Source organism: Mizuhopecten yessoensis, unplaced genomic scaffold, assembly GCF_002113885.1.
Source record: "Mizuhopecten yessoensis strain PY_sf001 unplaced genomic scaffold, ASM211388v2 scaffold10457, whole genome shotgun sequence".
Lineage (NCBI taxonomy): Eukaryota > Metazoa > Mollusca > Bivalvia > Pectinida > Pectinidae > Mizuhopecten > Mizuhopecten yessoensis.
In genome coordinates this window covers 49,318-63,676 of record NW_018408556.1, presented here as the reverse complement: position 1 = coordinate 63,676, position 14,359 = coordinate 49,318, and the positions used below count along the sequence as shown (strand labels likewise).

Sequence of the window (14,359 nt, the reverse complement as noted above, 5' to 3'; positions counted from 1 at the left end):
TAAATATCTCCTCACCAGCTGACTTTGACACGCCATGGATACTCTGGTCTCGCCATTGATGATGTAGGAAGCTTCTTCACATGCCTGCAATATGGATGAGCTATTAGTTCTAAAATATCATACAAGTCAGGGTTACGACAAAACTACTACGTTTGTGTCATTTATTACATTATTATCTAAATTATTATGTTATTATCATTTCAAATACGAGTAACACAAAGCTATGGTCACTGTCTTCACCATCCACACAGAAAACACTGTTTCGAACAGATATATTTGATGGCCTCATGACCACATCCTATATCTGATTGAGTGTCAACGTCACCTTGTGTTTGATTGACTGTCCATACTACCCTACACATGAATGAATGCATATGTCATTCCATATTTGATTGTCAGTCTAAATAAATGTTTTTTTTTTAATAATTGCATATATATTTAAATGTGTGATAGATACACTGTCTAAATCCTAAATACTTTATTAAACATCCATATCTGTCTCCTTCTGTTTCTGTAAATAAACTCCTACCTCCTGTGTCAAATTCTATGATTTAGGAAGCTTACTTCTCCTACTGCGCACTGCTGAGTTTCCTTGCAGGATTGTGGATCAGTGAGTCCATCACAGTGGTAACACTCAAGGCCATGATCTACCGGGACAAAATATATCGTATATAGATAGTATAGTGGTTACACACGGGGCCATGATCTACCAGGACAAAATATATATCGTATATAGATAATATAGTGGTTACACACGGGACCATGATCTACCGGGACAAAATGTATCGTATATAGATAGTATAGTGGTAACACACGGGGCCATGATCTACCAGGACAAAATATATCGTATATATATAGTATAGTAGTAACACACGGGGCCATGATCTACCAGGACAAAGTGTATCGTATATAGATAGTATAGTGGTAACACACGGGGCCATGATCTACCGGGACAAAATATATCGTATATAGATAGGATAGTGGTTACACACGGGGCCATGATCTACCAGGACAAAATATATCGTATATAGTTAGTATAGTAGTAACACACGGGGCAATGATCTACCAGGACAAAATGTATCGTATATAGATAGTATACTAGTAATACACGGGGCCATGATCTAACAGGACAAAATATATCGTATATAGATAGTATAGTAGTAACACACGGGGCCATGATCTACCAGGACAAAATATATCGTATATAGATAGTATAGTGGTGACACACGAGGCCATGATCTACCAGGACAAAATGTATCGTATATAGATAATATAGTAGTAACACACGGGCCATGATCTACCAGGACAAAATGTATCGTATATAGATAGTATAGTAGTAACACACGGGGCCATGGTCTATCGGGACAAAATATATCGTATATAGATAGTAGAGTGGCAACACACGAGGCCATGATCTACCAGGACAAAATGTATCATATATAGATAGTATAGTGGTAACACACGAGGCCATGATCTACCGAGACAAAACGAATCGTATATAGATAGTATTGTAGTAACACACGGTGCCATGATCTACCAGGACAAAATATATCGTATATAGATAGTATAGTGGTAACACACGAGGCCATGATCTAACAGGACAAAATATATCGTATATAGATAGTATAGTGGTAACACATGGGGCCATGATTTACCAGGACAAAATATATCGTATATAGATAGTATAGTGGTAACACACGAGGCCATCTACCGGGACAAAACATATCGTATATAGATAGTATAGTGGTAACACACGAGGCCATGATCTAACAGGACAAAATATATCGTATATAGATAGTATAGTGGTAACACACGAGGCCATGATCTGCGAGGACAAAATGTATCGCATATAGATAGTATAGTAGTAACACACGGGGCCATGATCTACCAGGACAAAATGTATCGTATATAGATGGTATAGTGGTGNGTCATGATCTACCAGGACAAAATGTATCGTATATAGATAGTATACTGGCCATGGTAACACACGGGGTCATGATCTACCAGGACAAAATGTATCGTATATAGATAGTATACTGGCCATGGTAACACACGGGGTCATGATCTACCAGGACAAAATGTATCGTATATAGATAGTATACTGGCCATGGTAACACACGGGGTCATGATCTACCAGGACAAAATGTATCGTATATAGATAGTATACTGGCCATGGTAACACACGGGGTCATGATCTACCAGGACAAAATGTATCGTATATAGATAGTATACTGGCCATGGTAACACACGGGGTCATGATCTACCAGGACAAAATGTATCGTATATAGATAGTATACTGGCCATGGTAACACACGGGGTCATGATCTACCAGGACAAAATGTATCGTATATAGATAGTATACTGGCCATGGTAACACACGGGGTCATGATCTACCAGGACAAAATGTATCGTATATAGATAGTATACTGGCCATGGTAACACACGGGGTCATGATCTACCAGGACAAAATGTATCGTATATAGATAGTATACTGGCCATGGTAACACACGGGGTCATGATCTACCAGGACAAAATGTATCGTATATAGATAGTATACTGGCCATGGTAACACACGGGGTCATGATCTACCAGGACAAAATGTATCGTATATAGATAGTATACTGGCCATGGTAACACACGGGGTCATGATCTACCAGGACAAAATGTATCGTATATAGATAGTATACTGGCCATGGTAACACACGGGGTCATGATCTACCAGGACAAAATGTATCGTATATAGATAGTATACTGGCCATGGTAACACACGGGGTCATGATCTACCAGGACAAAATGTATCGTATATAGATAGTATACTGGCCATGGTAACACACGGGGTCATGATCTACCAGGACAAAATGTATCGTATATAGATAGTATACTGGCCATGGTAACACACGGGGTCATGATCTACCAGGACAAAATGTATCGTATATAGATAGTATACTGGCCATGGTAACACACGGGGTCATGATCTACCAGGACAAAATGTATCGTATATAGATAGTATACTGGCCATGGTAACACACGGGGTCATGATCTACCAGGACAAAATGTATCGTATATAGATAGTATACTGGCCATGGTAACACACGGGGTCATGATCTACCAGGACAAAATGTATCGTATATAGATAGTATACTGGCCATGGTAACACACGGGGTCATGATCTACCAGGACAAAATGTATCGTATATAGATAGTATACTGGCCATGGTAACACACGGGGTCATGATCTACCAGGACAAAATGTATCGTATATAGATAGTATACTGGCCATGGTAACACACGGGGTCATGATCTACCAGGACAAAATGTATCGTATATAGATAGTATACTGGCCATGGTAACACACGGGGTCATGATCTACCAGGACAAAATGTATCGTATATAGATAGTATACTGGCCATGGTAACACACGGGGTCATGATCTACCAGGACAAAATGTATCGTATATAGATAGTATACTGGCCATGGTAACACACGGGGTCATGATCTACCAGGACAAAATGTATCGTATATAGATAGTATACTGGCCATGGTAACACACGGGGTCATGATCTACCAGGACAAAATGTATCGTATATAGATAGTATACTGGCCATGGTAACACACGGGGTCATGATCTACCAGGACAAAATGTATCGTATATAGATAGTATACTGGCCATGGTAACACACGGGGTCATGATCTACCAGGACAAAATGTATCGTATATAGATAGTATACTGGCCATGGTAACACACGGGGTCATGATCTACCAGGACAAAATGTATCGTATATAGATAGTATACTGGCCATGGTAACACACGGGGTCATGATCTACCAGGACAAAATGTATCGTATATAGATAGTATACTGGCCATGGTAACACACGGGGTCATGATCTACCAGGACAAAATGTATCGTATATAGATAGTATACTGGCCATGGTAACACACGGGGTCATGATCTACCAGGACAAAATGTATCGTATATAGATAGTATACTGGCCATGGTAACACACGGGGTCATGATCTACCAGGACAAAATGTATCGTATATAGATAGTATACTGGCCATGGTAACACACGGGGTCATGATCTACCAGGACAAAATGTATCGTATATAGATAGTATACTGGCCATGGTAACACACGGGGTCATGATCTACCAGGACAAAATGTATCGTATATAGATAGTATACTGGCCATGGTAACACACGGGGTCATGATCTACCAGGACAAAATGTATCGTATATAGATAGTATACTGGCCATGGTAACACACGGGGTCATGATCTACCAGGACAAAATGTATCGTATATAGATAGTATACTGGCCATGGTAACACACGGGGTCATGATCTACCAGGACAAAATGTATCGTATATAGATAGTATACTGGCCATGGTAACACACGGGGTCATGATCTACCAGGACAAAATGTATCGTATATAGATAGTATACTGGCCATGGTAACACACGGGGTCATGATCTACCAGGACAAAATGTATCGTATATAGATAGTATACTGGCCATGGTAACACACGGGGTCATGATCTACCAGGACAAAATGTATCGTATATAGATAGTATACTGGCCATGGTAACACACGGGGTCATGATCTACCAGGACAAAATGTATCGTATATAGATAGTATACTGGCCATGGTAACACACGGGGTCATGATCTACCAGGACAAAATGTATCGTATATAGATAGTATACTGGCCATGGTAACACACGGGGTCATGATCTACCAGGACAAAATGTATCGTATATAGATAGTATACTGGCCATGGTAACACACGGGGTCATGATCTACCAGGACAAAATGTATCGTATATAGATAGTATACTGGCCATGGTAACACACGGGGTCATGATCTACCAGGACAAAATGTATCGTATATAGATAGTATACTGGCCATGGTAACACACGGGGTCATGATCTACCAGGACAAAATGTATCGTATATAGATAGTATACTGGCCATGGTAACACACGGGGTCATGATCTACCAGGACAAAATATATCGTATATTGATAGTATAATGGCCATGGTAACACACGGGGTCATGATCTACCAGGACAAAATTCGTTTGCATCAACTGATTTCCCGATGATTGGTTTGGTTTGGTTTTGTTTGTTTGTGTTTTACGTCCTTTTAACAGCTATGGTCAGTTACCGATGCGTATATAGATAGTATACTGGCTATGGTAACACACGGGGTCATTATCTAACAGGACAAAATGTATCGTATATAGATAGCATACTGGCCATGGTAACACACGGGGCGATGATCTACCAGGACAAAACGTATCGTATATTGATAGTATACTGGCCATGGTAATACACGGGGTCATGATCTACCTGGACAAAATGTATCGTATATAGATAGTATAGTGGTCCAGGACAAAATATATATCGTATATAGATAGTATAGTGGTCATGGTAAAACACGGGGCCATGATCTACCGGGACAAAACGTATCGTATATAGATAGTATAGTGGTCATGGTAACACACGGGGCCGTGATCTACCAGGACAAAACGTATCGTATATTGATAGTATAATGTCCATGGTAACACACGGGGTCATGATCTACCTGGACAAAATGTATCGTATATAGATAGTATAGTGGTCCAGGACAAAATATATATCGTATATAGATAGTATAGTGGTCCAGGACAAAATATATATCGTATATAGATAGTATACTAGCCATGGTAACACACGGGGTCGTGATCTACCAGGACAAAACGTATCGTATATTGATAGTATACTGGCCATGGTAACGCACGGGGCCATGATCTACCGGGACAAAACGTATCGTATATTGATAGTATAATGGCCATGGTAACAGACGGGGTCATGATCTACCAGGACAAAACGTATCGTATATTGATAGTATACTGGCCATGGGAACACACAGGGGCATGATCTACCAGGACAAAATTCGTTTGCATCAACTGAGTTCCCGATGATTGGTTTGGTTTGGTTTTGTTTGTTTGTGTTTTACGTCCTTTTAACAGCTATGGTCAGTTACCGATGAACCATTGATCAGTAATATCACAACTTCTGCCGATCGAAATAACTGAAAATCCTGGATACAGTCACAGCATTCCAACTGCTGGAAGCAAAAAAATGATGCAAGTACCATATCTTTATTGATAGTGAGACTTGTGTGTACTTACTTCTACACATAATGGCTACGTCGTTTTCGTGTGTGCATGAATTAGATCCCCACTGTCCATGGATACAGAGGTCAAGGGAAGGCTCACTTCCGTTACACTGTACTCCACTCAGCCACACTTTTCCGGTTCCGGCCCCAAAGGCGGCCGATCCCTGGACAACTGGTGAGTCACTGAAAAAGTGATGTATACTTTTACTTGGTAAATATGCTAATATGAATAAGTTACATCATTGCGCCGTTACAATATGTATTTTTTGAAAATGTTCTCCGCGAAGCAATGATACTAACATTTACATTGCTTCTCATAAAATACACACAGTATACATATATTTTTCAGTCATACAGTTCAAATATATTTATATGTATAATAAAGGAGTTATGCAAAGTAGGGAATTACAGAAAAAAAACAAGATCTAACACCCGACTAGAAAACTAACTTCTTCCCCCCTTCACAGGGCTCTTCGTGTTTATTTCAAACGGACAGCATCGTGACGTCACAATTATATGCAAGTGACCCGACACTATATACACAAGATTGGTGGAAAAAATAGCTCACACTTGAACTGTGGTCTGTTGAGACTTGGTTTCTATATTTTGAATAAATTGCTTTCTTTCGTTTCTCCAAGTAGTATTGGATGCAAAATGTATCTCCGGAACATTCATGCATATATTTATTAACATACAAATTTCGTAAGGTTCAATTTTTGTTTGTTGTTTATGTATTAAAACGGTCTATATGTCACTTTTTTCATCGTATTTTACATGTTGATAACTTCCTTGGCATGACTGTCAATACTTTTATACTCAAACATATGTTTGTAGCTATTCTTCAGGTGCAATTAATGTACATGTAGTATATCTTTCAAACCTTATATTTCAATCAACGTGTATGTTTTTCTCAATAATTGGAACTTGTGAAGTCCATTCTGCTAGTTTGCCCCAGGTTCTGGAGCTTGTGCAAGTCTACGTATATACGAAATGTCAAAAAAATACAGTCCGCCATTGGAGGAACATTCTACAACATGATGGTGTATGTTGATAGTTCAATACAGCCAAAGTATGTAGAAACAAAACACAAAACCATATCTAAAATGTCATATTCAATTTTTGCTGTTGAATTCATAAGATATCAAATTTTCTGACGCGTCATCGCGGAAGTATAATGTCTAGACGCGGTGCGCAGGCTCAGCAGCGAGTCTACGGCAGCCATTTTTTTATAAGCTCGAAGTAGAGAGCTGCTAAATTTCAAGGTTCTATATCTTCTGGAATGAAGCTGCAGTAATTGAATTAGACAGGAAACCAGACTTTGCTTGAAAGGACAAAATAATTTGATATTGCTGTTACAATGTAGCTGATCGACTGCAGTTTCCTACTTTTAGACGGAAGCACAATACAATACACTACATGACATTGGTACGTGTCTCCACCTGTCAATCACAAACCCGTTTATGTGTATTTCTACCTGTCTACCCTAAACCTGTTAATCAAAAACATGCTCGATATATTTCTACCTGCAAGCTATAACTCTATATCGGTATCCCTACCGATTTACCGTAGCACACCTGGGATTGTACGTTTTCCTACCTTGGGAAGCCATTCACGTTCCACACGACCTGTGCATATGTCACATGAAAGTATCACATCTAGGATTGTACGTTTTCCTACCTTGGGAAGCCAAGCACGTTACACACGACCTGTGCGTCTGTCACACCGAACCCGTTCCCACATACTGTTCCCCATTGGTTGTTGTGAAATACTTCCAGACGTCCTTCGAATGGTCCTACTCCACCCACCAATCGGAGTGGGCTCTCCAACCTCCCTAGTAACGTAAACAAAAGGTATGCACGTAGAATAATTCAGAAACATTTGCGTAACAATATACTGTCAGCTTGTTTGAATTGCAACATGCAAGACTGCGGTGTGGGAACGATGTTTCTATAACGTGCGCATCATGTGTGAGCACGGTGTAGGAAAGGTGTAATTATAGTGTGCGCATCATGTGAGCGCGGTGAAGGGCCTAATCTCCACATCGAACCAAATATGGTAGGTGATCATATCTTACCTCCACATCAAACCCACATGTCCTCATTGATCGTTCCTTAACTCGACATCAAAATCACATGTCCTCGATAATTTTATTCTTACCTCCACATCGAACCCCTACGTCTTCAGAATGGTCACAGTTGTTGGCTCCGAACGGGTTGTGTCGGCATGCATCAACTGAGTTCTCGAGTCCTGTGCAGTGAACGTTGTCTAGCCAAATTTTACCTATTCCGTCGCCGAAGAAACCACCGGTCACCGACTGAGCCTCCGCTCTGTTAAACACAAAGGTAATCCCATACTAATACATTTTTGTCGAGAGCTACATCCACAAGGATCCCTTTGATATAGTGTGTGTTTCCCTATGACTCTGTTATTAAATACTATCCCTCTGAAATGGATCAAGTATGTATACCCTACTTCCTGTACATGTACGCAACTCTGCCATCATTACAATCTCTATGCTGTATGTAAGGTTACTTAAATCAATATCTCCAGTTTAGTTGTTTTCTCTATATCCTCAATTTACTTTCAATAACATCCATGTCTTTTTCAGATTACACTTTAGTCGATGAATGTCCTTGTAAATATCCGCCATACGTCATCATTACAATGTACGTCTTCGCCTCAATCATAACTGTTCTTTTTACCATGCATGCTCATATTTTTTCTCGTGGATATTCTTAAAAATTGTTTAAAATAATGTAACAGAACGTACCGTAAGGTATGTGACGCAGATCATAATACACATTATTTATCCATACGAAATCAGTAATTTACTTACCAAAAATATTATCTTATATACATGTCATTTATTTGTATTGCAGATGATATATAGCTAGAAAATGGATGCACATATCTGTTTCCAGAATAAGACTTACGTGGGAAGGCCAAGCATTCTGCATACAGTCTTTGCCTCCTCTCTTCCGAAGTAATCGTCACAGACGGTTCCCCACTGATTATGATAAAAGACCTCCAGCCGACCTTCGTTTGGTGTCTTTCCATTCACAAGTCTGGCGGTAAGGTTCTGGGCCCCTAGTACCATATCATATGTCAATTATTTATCAAACGCGTCTGAAAGTTCCTCATCGGTCACAATATCTCTTTATAACGAAGTATATTCTATCAATTTTATTCTTTTATTCGATTATCTTAAACAAAAGACCGTCCATCACCAAATAGATGGCTACTTATGAAAAAGAATATCAATTTGAATATAAGTTCAAAATAAAAAAAATCAAAGTGGCTGTTATGGTGGGTGTGGCCGATTTTCGGATGGGCTCAGAAATATCCAGCATAATCCATTGGTCAGGAATACACATTATTCTTTCGTGTTTCGTTTCGACTTAATCCTAATGAAGTCAGTAGAATTTCAGTTCGCGATATAGCACAAACGACGGACAATTCATGCATAAACTATATATTATTTCCTGCCAAATGTTGAGATCTTTTCAATAGAAATGTCGTCTCAAATAAGCGTCAGCATATCTTTTGAAAGTGATCATCTCTTTTAAAATGAAGATCCCACGTAAAAGAGAGTATCATCTCTAAAGCATACAACACCTTCTATTAGAATACTATATGTGTATATGTCCGAAGACATGTACAATAAGACAAACAATAAAGCAACCATGGGAAATTATTCTCATTACATAAAATCCCTCCAATGTAGAAAAAAAAAATAGTATAAATATTAAAAACTCGAATTTCTCTATTGGGCCCCGCAACGCTTATCACCCAGAGGGGCCTCACCATTCGTTTATACAACTTTAGTCCCATTAGCCTAAGGATGCTCTAGGCTAAATTTGAATAAAGTCCCTTTATTCCCATGTTTGAAGAAGGATTTCAAAGTGTTTTACCTCTATTTCTCCTAATGTGTCCTGCGGGGTATAATCAACCGTTTATACAAAACTGAGTCCCTTTGGCCTAAACATGATCCAGACAAAACCGGGACGAATCCCTTAATCCCTATTGTAGAAGAGGGATTTCAAAGGTTTTTACCTTTATTTCCCCTTTTGGGCCCCACCCCTCTGCCCCCAGGAGGGCCTATCCTTTATAAATAAAATCGAGTCACCTTGGCCCAAGGATGCTCCAAACCAAATTAGGTTAAAATCCCTTAATTTTAAAAGTTTACATCTATTTCCCCTATTCGGCCCCATTACTCTGTCCCCAGGGGACCACACCCACCGTTTATATAAAATTGAATCCCCTTTGCCCAAGGAAAGGGCATTAATTGTTACGGTAGAAAAGGGATTTTAAAGGTTTTACCTCAATTTCCCATATTGGGCCCCGCTCCTCTGCCCCTAGCTGGTCCACACCTACCGTTTATACAACAATGAGTCCCCTTTGCCCGAGGATGCTCCAGACCAAATTTGGTTGAAATCCCTTAATCCCTATGGTAGAAGAAGGATTTTAAAGATTTACCTCTATTTCCCATATTCGGCCCACCCCTCTGCCCCCAAGGGAGCCACACCCACCGTTTATATAAACTTGGGTTCCCTTGGCCCAAGGATGCTCCGGACCGAGCCATGATAAAATCCCTTAATTTTTACGGTAGAAGAAGGATTTTGAACTTTTTACCTCTATTTGGCCCCGCACCTATGCACCCAGGGGGTCCACACCCAACGTTTATACAACATTGAGTCCCCTTGGCCTAAGGATATTCCAGACCAAATTAAGTCAAAATCTACTGGGCCGTTAAGGACAAGTAGCATTTTAAAGTTGATGGACGGATGGCAGGTCCACGGACGACGGACGCTGCGCCATATCATTTATATGCCTTCGGGCACAGGTGAGCTAAAATAACGACAGAGAGCAACGTATTTTTAACAACACAGAATTTCTCTGAACAAGAATAGCATATCGTACAAGCAATATGTCTCATGAAAGAGAAAAAGCCTATCACATGTTGTATATTGAAAAAAACCAGCAAAAGCTTCTCATGAAAACTTGTTCTCATATCTAGCTTTTAAGAAGGTGATAACACATAACACCTTTTATACAGTAACAGAAATGTAACCCATGATATCTCTTACTGGTGCACATGACCTTGGTTACTTCAACATAATAGGTAACTTTTAACAGGACAAAATAGCGTCCTCTAACTGAGGGTGTTACGGCCGATGTTACGGCCAATAACTTACCGGCGTTATAAATGACACTAGCGTGCTCTAACTGATGGTGTTACGGCCGATAATTTACCGGCGTTATAAATGACATTAGCGTGCTCTAACTGATGGTGTTACGGCCGATAATTTACCGGCGTTATAAATGACACTAGCGTGCTCTAACTGAGGGTGTTACGGCCGATAATTTACCGGCGTTATAAATGACACTAGCGTGCTCTAACTGACGGTGTTACGGCCGATAACTTACCGGCGTTATAAATGACACTAGCGTCCTCTAACTGATTGTGTTACGGCCGATAACTTACCGGCGTTATAAATGACACTAGCGTCCTCTAACTGACGGTGTTACGGCCGATAACTTACCGGCGTTATAAATGACACTAGCGTCCTCTAACTGATTGTGTTACGGCCGATAACTTACCGGCGTTATAAATGACACTAGCGTCCTCTAACTGAGGGTGTTACGGCCGATAACTTACCGGCGTTAAAAATGACACTAGCATCCTCTAACTGAGGGTGTTACGGCCGATAACTTACCGGCGTTAAAAATGACACTAGCATCCTCTAACTGAGGGTGTTACAGCCAATAACTTACCGGCGTTATAAATGACACTAGCGTCCTCTAACTGATGGTGTTACGGCCAATAACTTACCGGCGTTACAAATGACACTAGCATCCTCGCTGTGATCACAGTCGTTGATGCCGAAGCCATCAAATCGACATAGTCCGATATTGCTTTCACGTCCACTGCAGGCGAGCTCGTCCATCTGAATGGTTCCAGAACCTTCACCGAAAAAGGCGTCTCCCAATGCGACGGAAGTTCCACTATAAACATGGCAGGTGACATTTAAAAGTATTTTCAGCTACAAGCAAAATCTTTAACAATCGAATTAATATGAATTTGGCTTGAATCATCCTTCATCTTCTTATACATCTCCCAAAACAAGTTATAATACAGCTGTGCATGTAGCACGCGGCTATCTGAACATATCTTTAATATAAATCTTTAAAATAGACTCCATTGAAGACTACGTACGATAATAGACAAATTCATAATTAAAATTAAAAGAAAACCGTTACACTCTCCTATACTACTACATCAACCGCTTACCTCGTTCTTAAAGAACAGCTCGACCAAAGGTGACGACATGATACTAAGCTGTTTGATAAGCGTTACGATCGTTAATTTTCCATTTCTCGATTGTTTCATTTCTATTTCCCCTACAATGTCTATATTTTGAAAGGGCTTGGTCAACGTATCACTGTTTCCCTTTTTTTATCATGCCCATTATGTGTCTTTTGGTGATACTGCTTGAGTTCTGACTTATAGAACGTGACATTACTAGGATTTTACCCAAATTTACATTTCAGGTGTCTTCGATGAAGCAAAAACACAAACAAATATCACCAAATCGATAAAATTAGGAAAACATATAAACAACATTTCTGAACTTATATACATATTCAAATACAATGTATGTCAAAAAAGAACTTACTTTCCAAATCCAAGCATGTTACAGATGACTTTGGCCTCACGATTATCAAATTCGTCATCACACACGGTTCCCCATCGGTTGTTATGTAACACCTCCACGCGCCCCTCTTCGTTATTGGATCCACCCACAAGGCGCACTTGCGTGGCGGCAGTCGACTCTACAAATACACAAAATCTTTAAATTTACATCCGGGTTTTTTCGTCTTTGGTATTTAACATTTACCTTCGAACAAGTAAGAAAATATGTACAGTTCTCTTAACGACTTTCGTATTTTACCTTACACTAAACTTTATCTATGACAGTATCTGTGCAATTTCCAATTCTATCTATTTCGGTGACAATCAATTATATTCACATTTCAGCATCAATTTGTGTCTTACCTGTGTGACATATCTTAGATACACTAACTGGTCATGTGACGTATCATATATATTATCGTCATATGACAGGTCTTAAAAAAACATATTTTCTGCGTCTGACAAATCTGAAATACATATTCCCTGCATGTGACAAATCTAAGATTGATATTCTCTTCGTGTAACAAATCAAAGTAACATATTAACTGCGTTTAACATATCTTAGATAAATATTCTCTGCATGTGACATATTTAAAATACATATTCTCTGCGTGCAACAGATCATAGATACATATTCTCTGCATTTAAAATATCATACAGGTATATACATATTCTCATCAATTGACAGATCTTAATTATAATTCCTCTGGGTGGGACATATTGAAGATATGTATTCTCTGTGTGTGTGACAAATCGAAGATGAATATTCTCTGTGTGTGACAGATCTCGGATATAATTGCTCTGTGTGTGACATATTCAAGATACAAATTATGTGCGTGCAAACATATCATAGATACAATTCTCTGTATGGGACACATTTGAGATACATATTCTCTGTGTGTGACAAATCATAGATACATATTCTCTGTGTGTGACAAATCTTATATAAATCTTATGTATGTGAGACAGATTTTTGATAAATATTCTGTGTGTGTGACAGATCTAAGATAAATATTCTCTGTGTGCGACAGATCTAAGATAAATATTCTGTGTGTGACATATCTTAGATAAATATTCTGTATGTGTGACAGATCTTAGATAAATATTCTGTGTGTGTGACAGATCTAAGATAAATATTCTGTGTGTGTGACAGATCTTAGATACATATTCTGTGTGTGTGACAGATCTAAGATATTCTCTGTGTGTGACAGATCTTAGATAAATCTTATCTGTGTGTGACAGATCTAAGATAAATATTCTGTGTGTGTGACAGATCTTAGATAAATATTCTGTCTGTGTGACATATCTTTGATAAATATTCTCTCTGTGTGTGACAGATCAAAGATAAATATTCTGTATGTGTGACAGATCTTAGATAAAGATTCTGTGTGTGTGACAGATCTAAGATAAATATTCTCCGTGTGTGACAGATCTAAGATAAATATTCTGCGTGTGTGACAGATCTTAGATAAATATTCTGTGTGTGTGACAGATCTAAGATACAAATTA

At 39.2% G+C, this 14,359-nt stretch overlaps 1 protein-coding gene across 1 annotated transcript in view; it reads right to left on the bottom strand.

The window, feature by feature from the left end:
- The window catches only part of LOC110460699 (deleted in malignant brain tumors 1 protein-like), a 66,774-nt gene that overhangs the window by 4,755 nt on the left and 47,660 nt on the right, over window positions 1-14,359 (bottom strand). Inside the window, exons 7-14 of the mRNA XM_021513755.1 lie at window positions 12,834-12,990; window positions 11,990-12,162; window positions 9,090-9,243; window positions 8,314-8,483; window positions 7,834-7,987; window positions 6,170-6,339; window positions 565-647; window positions 16-84 (exon numbers count right to left, since the gene is read on the bottom strand). Coding sequence (XP_021369430.1) covers window positions 16-84; window positions 565-647; window positions 6,170-6,339; window positions 7,834-7,987; window positions 8,314-8,483; window positions 9,090-9,243; window positions 11,990-12,162; window positions 12,834-12,990 — 1,130 coding nt within the window. The remainder of the gene's footprint in view (window positions 1-15; window positions 85-564; window positions 648-6,169; window positions 6,340-7,833; window positions 7,988-8,313; window positions 8,484-9,089; window positions 9,244-11,989; window positions 12,163-12,833; window positions 12,991-14,359) is intronic.